This window comes from Siniperca chuatsi, linkage group LG4, assembly GCF_020085105.1.
Source record: "Siniperca chuatsi isolate FFG_IHB_CAS linkage group LG4, ASM2008510v1, whole genome shotgun sequence".
NCBI lineage: Eukaryota > Metazoa > Chordata > Actinopteri > Centrarchiformes > Sinipercidae > Siniperca > Siniperca chuatsi.
Genome location: NC_058045.1, coordinates 7,801,237 through 7,823,441, shown reverse-complemented (window position 1 = coordinate 7,823,441; position 22,205 = coordinate 7,801,237). Strand labels below are relative to the sequence as shown.

The following is a 22,205-nucleotide window of genomic DNA, read 5'->3' as shown; positions in this document are numbered from 1 at the left end:
AACGTATTACTGGTTACGGCTTCTCAAATAAATTGCTTTTCTCCTTTTGTTCGTTTAAAATCGAATACTGGGATGTTTGAATGTTAGTCACAAAATAAGCAATTTTCTGACATGTAACTTTTTAACTTTAACATTTTATCAACTAAATGATCAATTGACCAAAAAAGATTTTTTGTTAATGAAAATAATACTTGCAGCCCTATTATTAAACTTTGAAGTCAAGCCCTATTCCAGACATGGTTTATAGAAAATTTGTTCACACTGGTGAGACTTATTGTTTTGATTCTTTAATTTCAATACATTTAAACTAAACCTAACCTTCTTCTCCTCTCCCATCAGAGCCCACTCGAATCCTGAAGCAGCCGGAGTACAAAGTGGTCCTGAGGGGCAGGTCTGTGGTGTTTGAGTGTAAGGTGAAACACGACCCCTCACTCATCCCCACCATGACCTGGCTCAAAGATGAAGGAGAGCTGCCTGATGATGAGAGGTCAGAGTTTTCTGGGGACGTCTCACTTCTTAGACAGTTAACCCTGCTTTGCTGTACATTAGTTGTAATGGCTCTATAATTAGCAATCTTATCTTTAATTAAATCGTACTGTTACGTATATTGGTGTATGTTTGTTTCTGTTTCTTTACTAATGTGGCTTTCAAGGCCTGGCTTGGATGCTCATTCTTAGCTTTACTGGGGGGGAAAAGTTAAATAACTCTCTGTATGAATGCTTTGTTTACAGATTAATTGTAGACTCTGACAGCCTTACCATCACCGATGTGACAGAGAACGATGCTGGGATGTACACCTGCATCATGAACACCACTCTGGACCACGATTCAGCCAGCGCTCAGCTCACTGTTGTCGGTATGTTCAGCTTTGCAGAAGCTCTATTTCACTGACTCATAAAACAAACTCACAAATTATTAAAGTGCAACCTCTCTCTATCTCAGGGCAAGTGAATCTGTCCAGTAACTCACACAACAGATTGCCTTTCAGCCCTTCAAGGTTAATTGCCTGAGAGTTTACTTAGGAGGGTCGGAGCGGATTTAGTCAGCTATCGTGTCAGCAGCATGAATATTTGATTGTTGCCTTCTTAGCGAACCAGATAATCTTTGTTTTCTTATGCCTGACTGAACACTAAACTCCCTATTTCACTCCTGCCCTCCTACCTGGCAGCGGCCACGCCAACACCAGCTGTTGTCTACGGTAAACCTGCAGCACACGTGGGCACCCAGAAGTGCTCTGCTGACATGGGCTTGTGTTGTTTGTTGGATGTTTTTGTAAAGTGAAGCATGTTGTGGCCTGAAGATTTGTTTTTGACAATCAGAGCATTTTCAAATTTTTCTTTTCATTTTGCCAGCATTTATTTGTTTGGTCTTTGGTGTTTTTTAATGAGCTTTTCTTTTAAATAAATAGTATGTTTTTCCATTTTTGCAAAACGCCATAAAGTTTGAATGCATTAAACCACTGATGCAAATGTTAAACATTTAGGCAAAGGGGAAGCAATTTCCACTCACACTTGAATGCAAAGATAATTTATAAAGCAGACATCTCCCCAAAGCACCACTTGGGATCTTTTCAAATGCACCATTTCCTATCACTCATTTATTCCAAGCATGCGTTCTACTTTATCATAACAATTCCAAAACACGAGCTTCAATTTAGCCTCTCCATTGATCCCGAGACTGTATTTTATGCAGAGTGATTATGGATGATGCTCAGTTGAGCATCAGTCGTTTCATATGCATGATGCAGTGTCTGCATGTGTATCATAGGGCAACTAACATCGTCAAATGGAAAATGGAAAGAAACAGAGGAGTAACTGAAAGGTGTGCTTGGTTAAACCAGCATAATGTATGTAACCACATATCCTCTCTTGTTTTTGCTTCATCTTCTCGTGGCATGAACCCTTCATATTCTGTAACTGTAACTGTGTATTGATGCTGCTGCCTGTGCTGTATCTCTGCCAGAGCGACCCGACCCCCCAACTGACCTAGAGCTGACGGACCAGAAGAAGAGGAGTGTTCAGCTCACTTGGATCCCTGGGGATGAACATAACAGTCCTATTCAGAGTATGTCTTAAGTGTGTGTGCAGTTGAGTCTTCTCAAGTGTCTTCTAATGGAAAGCCTACATTAAAAACTTGAGGCGTGTCGTTTGAAAGAAGTGGGCATTTAGAAGGCAGGAATGAAAGATGCTTTTAAGTTGCATTATGGGAATTGAAGGATCCAGCGTTTTTGGAGCTTTACCCATACTAGGGACTAAAAGTTGCAATATCTCTATTGCTTCGATTTTGACATTTTTTCAGACAGATTAAGGAATCTGTCTGAGTATCTGTTAATAGCTAGTTTCACCTGAAACTGACCTAATAGTTTCCAAGATGGCCCAGTAATCAGTAATCAGGCCTATTGTTTTCTGGCTGCATCTACTTCATCACTGTTAAGTACCTGATTAGCATGTGATTGGCGTGACCAAGGTTATGTAAGTGCAAAACTAAATCACTGGAGTGGCCCTTTAATTAATTAAGCTTTTGGCATTTAGCTGACTCCCAAGCAAGTTGGGATACGTGAACAAAATTAGAATGCTCTACAAAACTTGAGTCTTCATAATCAGTCAATCAACCAAAACAGAGGCTGAACAGAGGCTGTAAAAAGTTTGTAGTTTCTTCAATGACCAATGACAGCAGCTGAGGTCAGCTTGAAATCATTGGTTACAATGGTGTCCAGTTGTGACAAGTTTTAACAGCATGAAAAAATACCAAAACGTCCATAGAAATGTTTCTCACAACACTACTGCAGCATAATCTAATTCTCCACTGTCATCTCACTCTCATCATTTCATGAAAAATGGCTAAATCCGCCATTTCCTTGAAGCCTCAAAGCACTGCCAGAAGTAGCATATTTAGACATATTTTAGCAAAACCTTTTGCCTTTTGAGTTACAGGATCCAAAAAAAAAACCTTGAGGGAATTCATTCCATTTATGCAAATATACTGCCAGGCAGTGTATAAAATGTTCTGTTATGTACAATACTTTTTGAACTTTTTGTCTATTTTACACAGAATTTCTGATTCAGTATGAAGACTCACTGCACCACCGAGGTCACTGGCACAATCTTACCGAAGTCCCTGGAACCAAGACGACAGCTCACCTCAAACTGTCACCCTACGTCCACTACACCTTCAGAGTTTTAGCCCGAAATGCTGTGGATTTCAGCCGCCCCAGCTTCCCCTCCAGAGTGTTCAAGACAGAACCTGCAGGTACAGACTTCGCTGCCTCAGCCCTTTTTATTGTGGAGTTTCTGATTGAAGTTTAATTCTGTTAATTAATTCTTTGTGTATTCATGTTTTAATAAAGCATAAATAATCAACAAATCATCTGATATTTTCTATATAATACAAATGATTCTATCTTGGAAATCATAATGTAAGCAAACATTAAAGTAAGATAGTTTATGCATCAGCTTTTGTTTAATGCCTCATTTCAGAAGCAAAACAGCATGTTGATCTGAGCCTCAGTGAAAGGTTTTCCTTGGGATGATGTTTCATTCTGTCTTTATTATTATATTTCTTTAGCTCCAGACGAGAACCCAACAGGAGTACAGGGATTTGGAACAGAACATGATAATCTTGTAATCTCGTGGAAGGTAATAAAATTGTATGAGGCTATCTCTTTTAATCCTGAAGCATTTACTGTTGTCCAGGGAGTACCGTGAAACATAAAAGTGCCCTTGTACTGTGAAGCACGATTTTGTTATTGCCCAGTCTTATGAGTTTTCTTTTGTTCTTACTTTTTTCTCTTTATTATCATCCACCAAATCCATGTGCATTACAGCGTACATTCAGTCTTTTTCTGAAAAGGTGAAGTAATGAAAATTAAGTTACATTTAAAACTTTCTCCTCTGCAGCCGCTGTCAGGCCTCCAGTCAAATGGTCCTGGGCTTCACTATAGAGTCATGTGGAGGCAGAAGGACTTGGACAGTGATTGGACCACAGTGACTGTAGCTAACAACTCCAAGTTTGTTGTGTCTGGAACGCCCACATTTGTTCCATATGAGCTAAAAGTTCAGGCTGTGAACGACCACGGAGCCGGACCCGAGCCTGCTATTGCCCACGGCCACTCAGGAGAGGACTGTGAGTTAGACCGACTCTTTAGACCCTTAGAAAATGTACTATGTTCAAGTCTGGGGTGATGCATTTGGCTGTGTAACCTATAACATTTACTCAGTATCTTTCCTTTTGTATTGTTCAGTGCCAGTAGCAGCTCCAGAAAATGTGAACGTCGAAGTGCTGAACAGCACTCTTGTAGAGGTACGATGGGATCCTGTGCCCTCTAAATTAATACGGGGACATCTCAAAGGATTTAAGGTACAGTACAAAAGACCACATGCAGTGTAACATGTTCACCAATCCCACCAAACATAATACACCCTCAACACTTACTGTATACTAACTGTGTCTTGTAGGTGTACTACTGGAGAGAGTACAGCCTCCACAAACACAACCCTCATCATGTGGAGAAGCAGATCCTGACCTTCAGTGGGAACCACAGCCACGGCATGCTGCCTGGTCTGCACCCCTTCAGTCTCTACTCATACAATGTCAGGGTTTACAACGGCAAGGGAGAGGGCCCCCCCAGCCCCACCAAGCAGTTTGAGACACCTGAAGGAGGTAGGAGAAGGAATACTCTTTCTTTCTTTTTTTTCCCTGTTGTATTATATCACAACTGAGATCAAAACTTAATTTGGATTGTCTAGTGTTAACACTTATTATCTATCTTAACTATCTATCTGGATGTACCATTACAAGCTAGTCTTGCTAGCAAACAACAACAGCATTGTTACTCCTAACCCTAACCCTAAATTTGAGTATTAAAGGACTGTGATACAAATGTAAACAAAAAGGGAGCTCTTCTACCAAAAATAAAATACAAGACTGTGTTGTAACTAAGTAAAACTGCTTATTGGAACAGACCACTGGCCTAGATGTCATATTATGAATGGTTGACAAATAGAAAATGCTGATTTTTCATCTATACGTAAAACCTGTCAGTGATGTATGTGGATATACTTTAAAATCATACGGTCAGAAAGCTGACCATTTAGCACTGTCTCACTTGTAAAAATTTTACTCAAAGTTTGATAAGAAAAACTCTAGGATTAGGTTTAAATAATAGCTGAAGTTATGATAAACACTGGACAAGTACATTCAGTTTTAAACTCCAGCTGTTGGTCAGTTATTAATACATCAAAGGTACCCTTCAGAAATGTTTGAAGACATATAAAAATACTCTGCTAGCATTGATCATTTGTGTCTGATATGATTTTTCTACACATAAAATTCAATAACCTAGTTAATAATTCTTAAATGCACATCTTGGAGGTTTCAAGTATTCACATCACACTTGGGTAAGTTGCTTATTGGACCACAACTGGCGTACACGCCTTAAATTTAGATTTAAGTTGAGCGCCTTCCCTCCTTCAGCAGATGAATGTAAAAACGGTGTCTAGTGTCAAACTATGCACATACATCATTCTGCACAATGAAGGTCCAACATCCAAATGAATTAAGAATAAGCAAAACACATTTTTGAGTGGAGAACCCTTGACTCAGACACTGTCTCTCTTTAATCATTCCTTTAAAATATTATTATTATCTAACCCTCTTTAGCTTTACTTTGACGAACTCATGTAACGTTTCATGACGTGTTTTCCGCAGTGCCTGGGGCTCCTGCTTCTCTGCTAGTCACCAACCTCAACCTGGACTCCCTAACCCTTGAATGGAGTCCTCCTCAAGTCCGTAATGGACACATCACCGGCTACACCCTCAAATATCGGCCAGGTGAGGCTTTTTTTCTATAAGACAACAACTGAGCTTTACCTAGTGAATGTCACCTTCCTTCATGTAGTTTGTAGTTTTGTATGTCCTCCTTTTTCATGTCTTGTACTGTCATCTTGTTCAGACTCAGATAGAAAGGATTAAAGGTTTAAAGTAATCTAAGAGCATTTAAAACAAGTAATTTTGCTTAAATTATGACACAAATTAACAAATCAACTTTTGTCACTCCCGCCTTCTATTCCTGAACCCTACACCTCTTTGCTCCAAATGCTTTCATTTCCACCTTTCTCATCATTGACACTCCAACCCCTTCTACGACCCCCCTCCTCCTCATACCTCTATTCAACTGACTTCCCGACTTCCACCCCCATCCCCATCCCATTATTCTTGTCACCCATCCTCCACCCCTGTAGTCAATAACTCCAATGAGCTGGGCCCAGTGAAGGAGCTGGCCGTGCCCGCCAATGAGACCACAGTCATTTTGTCCAACCTCAAGTACAGCACACGCTACAAGTTTTATTTGAATGCGAAAACAGTCAGGGGAGCAGGCCCAGCCATTTCTCAGGAAGCTGTCACCATCATGGACGAAGGTAAGTCAGCAAATGCAGACAACTAAAAGTAAATAGTGTTCATGTGTCCTCAACTGGTGAATATTTAAACTGATTAATATGAATTATTTCTATAACTCAGGTAAGAGGAGCCAAACATGCCATTAATCTACAGATCATATGTACAGTATGAAGTCATGCAAAATTAAAACCCATCACACAGCTCTTCAGTACACCATACTGTACATACTGTAATATCACCAAACGTTTTGACTACCGGTATGTTGCCTTCCTTAGGGTGGTTGATGGGTTAAGATGAAAGATTGTATTTTGAAATATTTTGAAAAGTTGGTTTTAATATTGTATGTTTTGTTTTTATGGCTAATTATATTTCTCTTCTACATTTTTGTATCCACTAGGAATAAATACAGCATTTTGTAGTTGTTGATGGAAATGTTGTTTTGTGATCTTTGTGATCTATAAGTGATCTACAGTACATTGATGGCCTGTATAAGGAAATCAGAATTAACCTCCGACACCATCCTGATGAAGGCAAGATAGCCAAAAACATTTCAAGAATAAAGCATGTGTGTCCATTTTTGATGGACTCGCATTTAAGCTCACGCTGGTTGCACTTCGCTGTGTGTGCCTTCTCAAAGTTGAAAAACTTTCCTCCAAACACTGAAATGTTGTTTATTGTGAAGCATGGTGTTCCGTTTTTGTGTGTTTAGTAACAGAAACGATTAGTCGATTTATCTATTAATTGACAGAAAATCAATCGACAGCGATTTAGAATTTTTTTTAAATGCAAAAATGGCATGACATTTGCTGGTTCCAGTTTCTCAAATGTAAAGATTTGCTGCTTTTATCTGTTTAATATTATTGTAAATTGAATATTTTGCGGTTTTGGACCGCTGGTCAACAAAACAAGCAATTTGAAGATGTCACCTTGAATTGTGGGAAATTATGATTTTACATTTTTCACTATTTTCTGACATTTCACAGACTAAATGATTAATCAATTTACTGAAAAAATGCTCAAAACATTAATAGATAATGAAAATAATTGTTAGCTACAGCCCCAATGATAAGTCAGAACATTGTCATGCGTTTTGTGTATGTGAGATGTTCCATGTCAGTCTACCGTGTCTACATTATTACAGTATAATGCACACTATTCCATAGCATTATCTTTTACTTTTAGCATTTTACATATCATGATGTACATAAGCTCTTCATCCAAGTCCATGTTTAGTGGAACATGAGTGTGATCCAGTTGCATTGTTACACAAGGTGACCCATGCTGTTATAAAACCTCAGACCGATCATCTCTTCCACAGCATGACCACATGAATGTCTTACTGTCACTGTAACATATAGTGACAGAGATAGGGGGGTGTCATCCCATAGTGACCCCTGTCCTGTTGTTTCTCTGTGTCCCATTTTTCTCTACAAGCTCTAATATCACAGCTTGACGTAGATGTGGGCACAGGTACCGGTGGTATCTAGACTGATGCATGTTTTACACATACAGCCACTAGCTTCAAAACCCACCGGAAGCATGCAGTCCTCATCTTTAAGCAATTTCCCCGCATCTCTGTTTAATTCTGCGGCCCACCAGAATGCTCCGCTGAGTTCAAAGCTGGGGAAAGTTCAAAGCCACATAGATAAAGATGCTATGTGACATGAGCCTTTTTAATGTCATGTGATAAAACTAGATGAGTCTTTTCAAAGCGCTCGGCTGCTTATTTATTTATTTTAATTATGCCTTTGGCGACTTTGACCCCTTCTCACTTCTTCCGCTGTGGCTGCTGGTGATGCATTGCGCTGCATGACGAGACTTTGCTTGGCATGCCAATGAACTGTGTGCAGTGTGTATAATGACTTCAGTGTCTGTGGTGTCTCTTCCTGTGGAAAGTGTTTGCGTCTCTGTGTGTGGTGCGGTCTTCACCCCTCTCCATGTTGTTTACAGGAAACACCCAAACCTCTCATCCCATTGCACGGTCTTCTCCACGCCGTCCGCCCCACAAGGGTACAGATACTGTTGTGACCTTAGTACACTACATGTCTGATTTGTTATAAGATCAGCTTTGTGTATTTGAAATTGCTATTGCTTAAAATTATGAGGGTCTAGATTCAGTGATGCTAAGAGCTTTTAATGGAACTATAATTAAATTAAATCAAAGCAATGTATTGCCAGTTATTGGATTGTCCTTTGACCAACAGACCAATCTTGATGGTTATCTTTTCTCTTGTGTGCTCAGCGCAACCTGTGAGTCCTTTTGGGAACGTTAGCTCCTCGGTTGGAGAGGACGGGGCCCTGATCAGTTGGGAGTACTGGGGCCCGGACAAAAACGTTTATGTAGAATACATAGTAGAAAACAGTAAGCAAAACAACACACCTTTATTTCTGTCAGTTCCACCCATAGGTGGCAAGAGACTCCTACTTCATTATTGGCTTGTGCAGGTGAATAGAAATATTGGCAGTCACATTGATGCTGGCTCCTGCCAACGTGGACCCAGATGTGATAAACAAGGCTGTGATTGAATTGCTAATTGCCTAGTCCTGTTATTGACTGGAGTTGCGTGCATTTTCCGTGACAATCTCGCTGGAATTTATGTATACAAACATCATAAAAAGCAGCACAAACATTCTTGTTATGCCAATTGATTTTGACTGAAGTGCTCTCCATTATTTTTATCCACCTGCAGCGACGATGAAAAACAGTGTTGTTGTAGTATGGCTCTCTCACACCTACTGTTTAATGGATTCAATTAGGGAATATCATAATCATACATAGATCCCAGTAGTTTAGAAAATGTTGTTATCAAAAACGTAATCATGTGATCATCAGTCAAACACATTTCATATTTAGCTCATCACCACATGTATAATTCATCAGCGCACTGCAACTTAAGAAAACACATGCAAATAGACTAAACAAAAGCAAATGAAGAAAAGATCTTCACCAATTTGACAACACATGCGCAGCATTTAGAAAACAAGCCATGCTAGCAGTCATAAACCAAAATATTAGAAAAATTTAAATTTTGACCTGATGGTGGTGCTAGAAGAAAAGTCAGTAGGATTCATCATCTTATATATATATATCTTATGGTGTGATTCATCATATATATATATATATAACATTTCATGGCAATCCATCCAATAGATATAGAGATATTTCAGTCTGGGACTGGACCCAGTGCTAGACCGACCGACCAACAGACATTGCCATCGCTGAGCCATGCCACTAGCATGACTAAAAATGCTGCAAAGTGAGAAAACACAACTAAAGACAGAAACACTGCAAGCCTCACAGAACACAACAGAAATGAGTTACAAAACAAGTTTGCAATAAATATATGGGGCGTGTGTTCATCACTTTTTATCGTCCCCTCGAAACTTCTGTTTGTTTTGTAACTCATTTTCGTTGTGTCCTGTGCAACTTGCAGCATTTCTGTATGTGGTTGTGTGTCTGTATTTAGTTGGGTTTTCTCATATTGCCGCTTTTTTTCCCCTTAATGCTGCACATATGCTGTCAATTTGGTGAAATTCTTCTCGTCATTTTCTTTCCCTAATTTGCAGCGCACTGAGCTTTCAGGGCCACCCTAATAATTAATTCATAGACTAAATAGTTTTTTTTAGAACTCCATAATTCCATGAATCGACAGCATTGCCTGCAGTGTAATCCCATGTCAGTAGATGGTTTTTTCAAGTAATTAGTTCCCATGATGTCATGATCCCCATGACCTATTTGAAGTTGTGTTCGCTCCCTCAAACGTGCCTCTCTTCACAAACGTCCCTCTCTTCATGAACGTCCCTCCTGCAGGTGAAGGTGAAGAGGAGTGGCAGAAAGAGCTTGTGAACGGCTCTCAGAATGTTATGCTGAAGGGCTTAAAGGGGGGCCTCTCCTATAGGGTGCGTTTGGTGGCCAAAGGTCACCACGACCAGCCGCTCCACCGCTCTGAGGAGCTATTGGTCACGGTCCCAGGTGAGGCAGTTCCTGGGCGGTCGCCTCCACCATGGTCTGGCCTGGCCTGGCCTTGCACTGTGTCGTGTGTGGAATGTGTAGTAGTTTGTGCCGTTGTGTAATTATAATCCAGTCAAGCATGGGTTTGACAGATGTGTTGTGGTCACTCTGTATGCCAGGCATGTACTGTAGTGATAGCAAGACAGTGTGCATGATTGTGTGGTTGAATTTCAGTCAGTCCTGTAGATTTGGTCATTAGAAAAAGTGGATATCATTCTCATATAGAAGTTTAATATATGTTTAGTGGTATAATATCCAACCTAATATCATCCACCGTAAACCTGCGTGGTCAGTATGTGTATTTGTGTGTGTCTGTGTGTATCTATGACTGTGTGTGCACTTGTGAGAGAAAGATTGATTTCCTACATTGTGTACTAATGTGGTTTCAACAATCTGTTCACATTAGCTGAATCTAGGAGATTTCTAACTCGTCTAACGTGAAAGTCTTTTTCGGTAACAATAAGCAATCGTGATCCACTCATGAAATCTCTAACAAGTAGATACTAAGAGAATGACTTATTACACTTGTTACATGTTTGTTTAAGCACATAATTATGGATAATTGTTTCTAGTTTCCCTTCCCACTGGGAAAAGATCATCCAGTCATAAAAGTTAAGTCTTCCTCTCCTCCTCTGGCCAGCTGTGGCGAGCAGACAGGTGGACATCGCCACTCAGGGATGGTTCATTGGCCTCATGTGTGCCATCGCGCTGCTTATCCTGATCCTCCTCATTATCTGCTTCATCCAGAGGAATAAGGGAGGGAAATACCCTGGTGAGTAGCAGCACATACACCACCATGGACACACTCATACATTCATACATAAACCCACACTTTAATGCTTTATTTGCCAACGTTCAATTATGTTTAATATGATTTTAAGATCAGATTTTAACATGGTTTAGGAATATTGGTTTGTTTTTGCATTGAAAGCAAATTAATCAGACAAAGATTGAAGGCCGCTTTCTACAGCAGTGTGGCTGCCACAATGAAATATTTGCTCAGTTTCTTGAGAGAGAGAGAAACTTTTCTCGGAATATCAGAATTATAGATCTGCAAATATCTTGCTAGATTCTTTTTACACTATAACATATTTTCATGTTATACAAGAAACGTTTCTTGTTATAACATCACTTTATCTCATTATATTATGAACCGTTCTGTTATTACACAAAATCAATATATCTTGTTTAAACAAAAATGTTTTTCAATAAGACAACTTGCTGACTTATCTAATTAAAACAATAAACTTCTATTTCTCTTTAAAACAGCAGAAGTTTCTTCTATCTATTCTACGAGAGAAGATTTCAATGAGATGTTTTTTAAATAACGGGAACGTTTCGTGATATAACAAGATAAAGTTATACGTCATGATAACAAGAAAGGTTTCTTGTTAAAACAGAATAATTTGGTATGTAGTTATAACAAAAAAAAATCATAATAATATGAAAATGACCTTAAAATAAAAAACTGAGCAACAGTTTTTTTTTCTCATGGTGGCGGCAATACGCTGCCGTAGCTTTTAGTCACATTCAGAGTGAATAATGAGCAACTATGAACATGAGGGCAATAAAAACAACTTTACACACTATTCCATACAATATGCAATATTACACATACACCCTTGCTATTGTCTCTTACTCTACTTTATCAGCTGGTTCGTCTAAATTGCTTCCTCTTGTCTCACAAGTCAAAGAGAAGGAGGACGCACACACAGACCCAGAGTTCCAGCCCATGAAAGACGATGACTGTACTTTTGGGGAATACAGGTGAGAGAAAGTGCTCCGGCCTCTGGACCCCCCAGAGCCCATTTAACCCATCAACCCCTGCCCCGTCCCTGCTTTCTGCCCAGATCTGCTCTCTCTGGCTGGGCTGGAGCTCTGCACTCCCTTCCTCTTTTCAACCCTTACAGCTGACCAATAACTGACCCAGGATCACCGATAACAGAAATTCAAAACAAGAAGAAGAAGTCCCCCTCATCTGAACTTCTACCACCATGAAGCACAATATTCTTTTTTTCTGGGTTCTGGGACGCCCTATATGCTACTTGTGTTGGACTCTATTGTGTGTGTGCTTGATATGACATTGTAGTGTCATTTGAGAAGCAGGATTCTTCAGGTTCAAGGGATTTAGGGGTTTGGGTGTTTTAAAACTTTAAATAAGATTGTCAGGAAAAAAAAATAAGCTAGATTAATTTGCAACACCTCCTAAACCGACCCTACACATCGAATCCCATTACAACTAATAAGCTACTCATATACATCCTGTGTACAGTATATATAGTATTAACACTTTGCCTAGTATATTGCTACTTACATACACACACCCTGATTGGATTGAAAACCAGTGAAATTATCATTCCTGCTATCTTACATCATATCCAGCTATGCTTGTTAGCATCCTCTTTCTGGGCTGCTTCTCCAATCGCACGCAGAATAAAGAAAAATTAAGCACTTTACTTCTGTATAGCTAGCATTTTTGAATTGTTTTTTATAAGTCGATTTATAAGATGGTCTTGCTTTTATATTTATATTCCTTTTTGTATTATGTATACATAAATCGGTTCTATGGATTTTATGCTGTGATAAATACATATCGATGTATATATATATATAATATGTGACATGCATGGTGTGAAGATCTCATATATTGCTCCAGGCAATAATGTGATAAATGGAATTATTGTTCATAAATAGATATACAGTATATAGATGCATATGGATCTTATATGAAATTATCAGCATGTTTGAGGGAAGCAATCATCACTGAGTGTACAAGATCTGGTTAATGCTGTTTATAACAGGCCAGTAGTCATTCTTTAATAGTAATAATTCTTAAAGGATAAGGCTGCTGATATTCTACATTTTTATTACTGTCAAAATCTTTAAATAGAGCAAAACCACTGACTTCTTCAGCTTGTTTATGGCTCTCTGCTTTAAGCCCATATTCCTACTAAACACAGGTCACAAATATATACTTTCATTTTTGAAAAAAGGCTAAACAATTTCCTAAAACAGCTGAGCACTGTTTTAGCAAAAGTTAGTCAAACAGGAGTAAATTTTGTATTTATTTGGGACTATTTTCAGCAGACTTCTCACACTTGTGAGTATTTATGGCAGCAGGATGGTGTTTGTGGGATTGACTGAAAATAAACTACAGTGCCCATGTTGCCCAGTGCAACGATGTGGCTCATTGATTTGTTTTTAATAGTTTCTGGACAATAATGGAGTACTATGGCACAGAGGAATAATCTTTGACAGGCTTTGGATGCGTAATCAATACTTGTTAGTACGATTAATTCATTGTTTTGGTCTTTTCATCGGATTTGACAACAAGAAAAATGCAGAATATCACCAGACTTATCCTTTAAAACTTGTGTAGTTTGTGTAAAATCAGACACCTATTTACATTGCAAGGGAATCTCTCCGGTGGACATCGACTAAAGAACGCAGTAGACAATAAATCACAAGGCAAAGTGTACAAATATTATAGTGCCTTTGTGAGAGTATACTTTATATCCATGCTGTTTCATTAAGCTCAGCTGGAACCTTATAGTATGTCAATAAAGGCATAACTTAACTCAACTCAGCTGTTGTTGTTTGACTGCAGGAGAGCATACTGTAAGTTCAGACTACACATGCCCATGGCATACAGTATGTGCCTGTTAAAGTGCCACAATCTCTCAAGTGTGTGCATAGTGCATTCATCCCTAGGAGTGACTGTTGTGTTGTGTGGGATCTCAGCTGGATCTCCTCATCTGATCGCAGGGGTGTAGGTCTCAGGAAAGGTAAGGGTGGTGGTGTGTGTGTGTGGGGGGGGCGGATTGAAGGTCATTGTTCTGTAAATCTAGCATGTGAGGAGGGTCAGTGTATAGTCGAGTCACCGTGGAGAAAAATGCTTGCTGTATAGGCATCCCAGGTTTTTTCACGGCTGTCATCAAGCCTTCATTATGTACAGTGCATAGTCTTTTTAAGTCATTCATCCATGGTTTTACTGTGCTACTTTTATCCCTGAAAATGCTTTTGCATAGTGATTAATATCTATTCTATTTAAATTTCAAAACATTTCAGCATTATGATGGCTTTGTGATCTTATTGATGTTCAACTCATGTATGTGGAATGTCTTCGGCTATCTAAAATCCAAAGAAAACTTTCTTTGCAGATTTTTCATGCATTTTGCCAACTTGTGATTATTATCATGCTTGCTTTGGGGGATGTTTGGCTGAAACCTTGCTTTCCAAGTTTTATTCACATCATTGCCTTGGATTTTCTGTTTTTCATCACAACCTCTGTCTGGGAGGGAAATGATTTTGTCAAACAACACATTTACCACTTCATATTTGGTTTCAGGGGGAATTTGAACAGGGTATGATTGCTTGAGCTTTATTCCCCTGTTGCCTGATGGAAACCAACTAATCATTCATAGCTACCGTTTTTTAGACATGGAGCAAGCCAAATTCAAATTTGCTTCTTGTGCAGTGGGCAGGAATGCTCACTGTTGCATATTAATGAAAGCTGCTGACTTTACACTTTTAAAAAGTAAAGACTTAAAGAAAAGAGCCAACTTATTTTCAATCTGGAAACCATTACCAATCAAACTTACATTGCACATTGTGGTAAAAGTGACTATCTGCAGTTCAGTGCTCCATCTAAAAAAGTGATCACTAATCTCCTTGTTGCATCTGTCACATCATCTCACCTGTAACACCTGCATGTTATTTTCTCCTTCAGTGACAATGAGGACCATAAACCATTAAAAGGGAGCCGCACGCCGTCTAATGGGACAGTTAAGAGAGACGACAGTGACGACAGTTTAGTTGACTACGGGGAAGGAGGAGACGGACAGTTCAACGAGGATGGCTCGTTTATCGGCCAGTATAGTGGAAAGATTTCCAGCAGGGACACTGCTGAGGGCCACGAGAGCTCGGAGGCCCCATCCCCTATTAATGCCATGAACTCCTTGAACTCATTTGTGTAGCCAATCGGTCCTCACAGAACAGTATGAGGTGCTGCTTAATCCCCACATCTCTCTTAGAGGGCTGTTCCAACACCGCATGGCTTTATGATCACATCCCCATTCCCAGTGCCACACATGAAACACAGACAACTCAACAAAGACATTTATGTTTTCACTTGGAAATCTTTATAGAGATGCCTGGAAATCTGTGGCTCATAATATCTTAAGCAGCATTTAGGGAGGAAGTAGACATTTGATTTTAACAGTGCATGAAATACCTGATATGACCTAAATCCATATATTAATTAACACTTTGATATTAACAAGTGTTGAATTCTTACCACAAATCTCTTATGGACTATGCAGTGCTCGTCTGAACTATATTTGTTTTTGCTCTTGGTTATTATATTATCTACTATGTTCAAATAGTAATCAGTGTCTACAGTAAATTACTATTACTCCATTTATTTTTCCCAACACAGAAGGTTGTACAGAAATCTGTATGTAATAGTGTAATTCCACCATGTATTTACAGGGCACAAGGCAGATCATGTACAGTGTATATATATAAAGTGAACTATCTGTAAACAGAATTTTGGGAGCAGCGCACACAGCATGCTTGAGATTGCTGCATTGATACATCCTCATCTGTCACCACTCTGTTGAATAATCCAACTGCACCTATGAAGGAGGAAGCTGAAACACTGCATGGCATGTCATATGACCTCATAACCTTTGCCATGCATGTAACCTCCTCTTATTGAGCTTGATCTGAAGGCCAGTGGGAAATGCTGAGGGTATGACAGCTTGCCTCAGTCCCTGCAGTGCTCCTTCAGCAGGTAGTGCCTTTTCTTCAAAACAATGATTCAATTCAAAAGTCTCTTTCCAGAGTTCAGTGACTGGAACAGAGACAGTAGTAGGACTGCAGAAGTCACATTCAAGGATGAATAAGATAAGCTTAAGAAGAGGACTCTGCGGAGGGAGGAATATTTAATATACTCTTGTCATCTTTTTTTTTTAACGACACCTCCCATTGCCTTGAGACACAGGACTGGCTTTGATTCCTCCAAGAAGCTAAACGCACCCACATTGGAGCAGACTAAGACATCATTAAAACCATGTCTGGTGCATTTTCAAAGTCTGCAGTCATTATGTACTGTACCTGATTGTATTTCTGCAGTGTATGAATGTATGGATATCTGTGAGTGAGCATGTGTGTGTGTGCGCGGCTACAGTACATTATTCAATTCCTATTAGGCAACATTTGTTTACTTGTACTAACTAAACCTGAGGTCCTTTGGATGGGATCAAAATTTCTTTTCTCTTAACTTGCATCAAGTTTTTTTTTTTTTTAAAGACGTGTAGAATATTTGTTGAATTTGTAAATACGTTAATTGATTGTACAGGGACAAGCAGCTTATAAGGCAGCCTGAGAGGCAATATTGTGCATGATATGGGTTAACATGTTGATAGGACTGTATTAAATATAGAGTACTTGTAGAGAATATATATATATATATTCTTTTTTTCTTGCTGTGCACAGTGTACATTGTACTGTAACTAACTGGACAGAAAATTGCATATAAATTTGAATTCTGATTGTTTTCTGATTTGCTTGTCAGTGAGTTACATAACTTTGGTATTGTACAACATGTAGGATATAGCAACAATATTATTTGATGCACAGAATTATATAATTCTGATTTGTATTGGTTCTGCGCAGTCCCAATATACTGCCAAAATGATGCATTTTTCTGACAGTATTGCAAATGATTTTGTATTTAAGAAACAGATTTGTACTAACATATACTTTCTTTGTCTGTATTTAAGTTTCTCCTTTTAGTGCAAGTATGAAATTCAAGCTACTGGAAATATATTCAATGAATAAAAAATTATCTGCTTTAATTTCCATTTTCAGACTCTTCACTCAAAATGTCATTGCCCTCTCTCAAAATGAGTGATGTTCTGAATGGCACTAGATTCAATGAGTCATAAAAACCCTGTTATTCAGTCTGTGCATGCTTAGTGCTACATAATGTAACCAAAAAATGATTCATTACGTAACAAAAATTATACCACATAATAAAGCTTAAGTGCCATTTTTGTATTCTACACTCTGGCCAATTCTACAACCACAGAAATGAATAAAAATTGGCACCTTTACAGCAACAAGAAATACTGTGTATATGTACGCGTGTGCTGTATGCTGATGTGTTCATGGGCACGGAGGCATGTACGTGTGTGTGTAGTGGTGGAAGAAGTACTCAGATCCTTTACTTAAGTGAAAGTATCAATGCAACAATTTCAAAATTACAAATAAATTCAAAAGCCTACTTAATTAAATGCACAGAAGTATCAGTTAAATGTTCTTGAAATGAAAGGACTCTGTAGGCATTCTTGAATTTGCCCCTCTGGCTGACATATATATTACATTATTGTCAATAATGATGCATCAGTAAGCAGCGTTTTGCTGTTGCAGCTGGTTGAGGTAGAGTTAGTTTTAATTTCTTTATGCAGTTAGGTAGTAGGGTAGTTTAGTCCAGTGGTTCCCAACCACACCCCCTCCAAAGGGTCACAAGATAAAACATTTTTTTTAAAGATTATTTTTGGGGCAGTTTTGCCTTTATTTGATAGTGACAGCTGCAAAGAGAGAGACAGGAAAGTCAGGAGAGAGAGGGAGGATGACATGAAGCAAAGGGCCCCGGGTTAGAATTGAACCCAAGCTACTACAGTAAGGACTCAGTCTTAAAGGTACGCGCTCTGCAGGTGAGTACCAGGGCGCCCCCACAAGATAAAAGGAATGCGGAAAAAAAAGATTATTATTTTTTAATATTCTCTAATCTTTTTAAAAGTTTTACTTCTTTGGGCCTAAAACAGTTATTGAAATGAAACCATCTGAGAAGTTTAGAGGGGAAATCTCACTTTGGTGGAACTGATAACTCATAGACATCTAAAACTTGACAAGGAGCCCCAACGAGACACAAACCAAAACAGTGGAACCACAGGTTTAATCTTTAACAATTTATTGTATTTTATAAGTTTATTGTAGTTTTTAAGTTCAGTACTTGAGTAGATATACTTAGTTACTTTACACCACTGTGTGTGTTTGTGTGTGTGTGTGTGTGTGTGTGTGTGTGTGTTTGTGTGTTGGCACTGGATCCAATACCATCTCCTGCTGCACATGCTTGGGTTATATTTAGAGCTACATGGATCTGAAGGAAATGATGCTAAAGAAACATCAGATTTCAGCCCTCCAAAATTTCATTGCAGGAATAGGTAAGACCAATGTACAAATGCACACACCACCATGTACACCACACACATACACCTACATGCTCATATAGACGCCAAACAGTTACACCACCCTGTACAGTGAGCAGAAGCTGAGGGCTGTGTAAGTATGGATGCCTACACCTGCCTCAGTCTACTTAGTGTGAAGCAGCTATAGAAAGGCCTTATGGAACACGACAGTTGGGCTCCATCTTTTTGGCGTTCACTTGTGGCACTTCCACTTCCATTACAGTCATATTGTCAGGGTAATAGCAAGAGAGCAGCCCGCCATCTGGTGCATTATCACACAGCAATGGTGTCAGGAAGCAGGGAAGTCTGGTATCTAATGTCTTGGAAATACTTTCTCTCTCTCTGGCAAGGACTCTTTGCCTTCTGTTCATTCAGGTACACTAATTTCTTTTCCTGGGTAAAGTTGTTTGGGGCTATTTCACAGGACTGCTTGCAGTTAATAACAGCTGTGATTGAAAGTGGATTGCTGCTTTGCATATTTATGAATTGGGGTTGATTTGATTTTTTTTTCTTTTCCAAAATGAAGCCAAAGATAGTTTCTGAAGGATGAATGCATCAGTGTGAACTGCAGCTGGCTGGAAGAATGTCCATATTATTTCAACCAAGACAAATGGCTCTCACACTGAGCAGCAGTGATCTCAAAGACCTGATGACCTTCAGCCACAGGATGATGATTCATCATCATTTATTTTATGTTTGACACTTTTTCCCTCTTGACTTTACTGCCACCTAGTGATGTGAGGCAATTACACCGATAGCTGAAATAAGCAACAGGCTTTTAAACACTGAATAGTAAATGTCATGCAAGGCACATGATTTGAATGGTCAATAAAATTGTTTATTGACATTATTTACCAGTATAAAATTTCAAAGAGACAACAATGAAAATATCTCATGTATTTAACAGCTGGACCATGCTATAAAATATTGTATTCAAATCACAATATGTTGAATTACCTTACATTTTAGCTGATAGTCTGTAAGCCTATGAATTTGTTTGGCCCTCTGTTGACATCCCTAGTCCTCAATTACAAAGGCTTCCTGTAAGAGGCTTAGCTATTTTTTTCATGGCAACAGAGTCACATTAGTTGTCCGTCGATTGGTGATCATTGCTACCAGACAAGCAGCTGCCCCATTACCCTTCTGAACTACACCCACCCACCCTTCCTGCCACTCCAAGCCAACCCCTCCCTCCATCCTCTCATTCCTCATCCAATCCTCAGTGGATTCATTCTGTATCGGCTGTTCGTCTGCCATAGCAGCCATTATCCATTCCCACCTCCTCTGTGTCCAGCTCCTTGATTTACCGCTGGGCGGAAAACCTGGTTTGAATTGATCTATAGCTGGTTTTATGTCTACCTCCAGTCTCCTTTCAATGGAGAAAAAGATCATTACATGGTCTCGTAGTCCTGTTTCCAAACAACCTGGGAGCTTTAAAGCACATCATTTGAAGTGAAGTGAAGCATGTGATCTTTCAGCGTCTACAAGCTTCCCAATAAGACATTATGCAGAATGAAGAATATCAAAGACAGGTATTAGAAAAACACCATCATTTAGTTGCTGATATAGTTTAAGTGTGTGCTGAGCTTCAGGGTGTCTGTTCATTGGATGTAAGTGGCAGAGCCTTTGTGTCTGTATGTAAATTTGCCCTTTTCTGATGCTCTGAGAGCTGAGGAGGATAATTGTTTATGATTACTCTGTGACATTTCCATATGGCTGACGAACGCTGTGCCAACACACACACATCTGTCAAGACCAAGCTGTTTGGAGCCTGAATGGAAGGTTTGGTTTGTTGGAGGGAAATCACTCCTTCCAGTATAATGGTAGCGTTTCTTCACCAGTGTCTCTATCAACCCAAGGAGGCTGTTTTTGGGGGGTTGGCTGATATGGTGGCATATATCATTGCATTCCTGTTGGATGTATGCTACATAAAGTGAGAGTGCTTTGTTCCATCCCTTCCCCCTTTTTTATCATGATAGCACCAGGATTATATCCCTTTCCACACCCTGATTCCAATTCCCCATGCACCCCCCACCATATCCCATGTGTGTTTGGACTGGGTGGGGGAGTTACCTTTGCATGAGCCCCTGTGGAGATCACTGGGGCTAAATCATGTTTACCCTCACCCCTCCCTCTTCTTCCTCCTCCGCGTCCCTCCTCCTCCTCTGCCAGGCAGATAGATGACAGCCACCTATTCTTTCCTCCAGACAGCAGGGTGTTTGCTGTTCCTCTTATCCACCCCAGAGACCGGCCTTGTAACAGTGTTATTCACTAGCAGGATCTGTCTCTATTTGCACTGCCATGTTGTAAGAGGAGCAAAAGTGTTTGTTTGAGGGTTGAATACACCTAGATCTTGGATAACCCACGCACAAAATAATATCCTTTTGGGCCCTGTATTATGCTGCTCTATTTGAATGTCATGAATTTCCTCGGTGTTACTGAATCCCTTTGGCTTGGCTATTTTCTGTTCCCATCTCAAAGGAAACAATACTTTTTTTGATGAAAAGTTTGAATAATAACAACAGCCTTAGGGAACAAACCAACAACACTCAACTTGATATAGAGCTATAACCTTCATGTAAAGTCAGTTTCTGATCACATTGAAAAGAACTTCTTTGATATGTTCCCCCAAATTAATCCAAAGGGGCTAAGTCCTTCAATTAATTCTACCCTACTCTTTCTCAAAGATTCCTGCATTATTTATGGGCCGCCGCCACAGCAGATTATTATTTGCTGTGTGGTGTTTACATCCAAGATTTAAATCTTATCCCAGGGGATTGAGATGGTCTCATGTTTGGACTGACACAAGGGCAAGGCATTGTAATTAGTAGAGGTGCCCTTTTGATATCTGCCCGATGAAAAGCAGGCTGTCAGTTAACATGCAGGCTGCAGTCACACTCATTTCTCATCTACCCCTAGTGGTGTCTAGTCATGCGAATAGATTTATCTGCTCATGTTTTGACATTTCTGGCTCTGAAACTTTTGCTGCTGCCCCAAAACAATGGAAGGAAATTTAGTTTGTACATTACAATACAAATAAATACATTTAGAAAAAGTCTCAAGAAAAAATGTTACTCTGGATAATTCACAAACCTCACTGTCAACTATAGGGAGTCTTTTTCTTTGAAAGTAGTTCCTAGCTTCAGCTGCTAAGTGCACACATGCCACTGTGTTATGCAGTATAAAATGAAACAGTGAACAATCTAAATTAGACTTTGGAGAATGATAGTATCTGGATATGCTTCAGGTTTTTCCTGTTAAAAACAACATTGTGTTATCTTTGACTTCCCTTAAATGTATTTTTGAGAGGATCAGAGACAGGAATAATGACTTTACTGGACAGTGAGGCAGAGGGTGAAGGGCAAAACAGTCTTTACTAGGCCAACATAAAAAAATACACTCATTACTGGCAATACAGTCAGACAAAACTAAAAGGAGTAAGGCAGGTCACACACAGCAAAAGCTGAAGCAACATACAGTAGACAATCTGGCAAAATCTGGCTGATGACTAATGGGAAACAGGTGTGTAGCCAGGTGATGAT

General features: G+C 39.4%; 1 protein-coding gene across 22 annotated transcripts in view; it reads left to right on the top strand.

Moving 5' to 3' along the window:
* Positions 1 to 17,268, top strand: part of LOC122874981 (neuronal cell adhesion molecule-like) — a 78,780-nt gene extending 61,512 nt beyond the window's left edge. For 6 of the 22 annotated variants that reach the window (XM_044193602.1, XM_044193603.1, XM_044193608.1 and 3 more), the window contains 18 exons: positions 340 to 487; positions 732 to 856; positions 1,169 to 1,198; positions 1,963 to 2,064; positions 3,052 to 3,249; positions 3,565 to 3,635; positions 3,897 to 4,122; positions 4,241 to 4,356; positions 4,455 to 4,659; positions 5,707 to 5,829; positions 6,240 to 6,416; positions 7,831 to 7,866; positions 8,347 to 8,406; positions 8,639 to 8,758; positions 10,208 to 10,369; positions 11,049 to 11,180; positions 12,097 to 12,175; positions 15,138 to 17,268. In XM_044193602.1, coding sequence (XP_044049537.1) covers positions 340 to 487; positions 732 to 856; positions 1,169 to 1,198; positions 1,963 to 2,064; positions 3,052 to 3,249; positions 3,565 to 3,635; positions 3,897 to 4,122; positions 4,241 to 4,356; positions 4,455 to 4,659; positions 5,707 to 5,829; positions 6,240 to 6,416; positions 7,831 to 7,866; positions 8,347 to 8,406; positions 8,639 to 8,758; positions 10,208 to 10,369; positions 11,049 to 11,180; positions 12,097 to 12,175; positions 15,138 to 15,384 — 2,357 coding nt within the window. In that variant the 3' untranslated portion in view covers positions 15,385 to 17,268. The remainder of the gene's footprint in view (positions 1 to 339; positions 488 to 731; positions 857 to 1,168; positions 1,199 to 1,962; positions 2,065 to 3,051; positions 3,250 to 3,564; positions 3,636 to 3,896; positions 4,123 to 4,240; positions 4,357 to 4,454; positions 4,660 to 5,706; positions 5,830 to 6,239; positions 6,417 to 7,830; positions 7,867 to 8,346; positions 8,407 to 8,638; positions 8,759 to 10,207; positions 10,370 to 11,048; positions 11,181 to 12,096; positions 12,176 to 15,137) is intronic. The other 16 variants (XM_044193610.1, XM_044193607.1, XM_044193605.1 and 13 more) reach the window with 9 other exon arrangements.
* Positions 17,269 to 22,205: the final 4,937 nt, after the last annotated feature.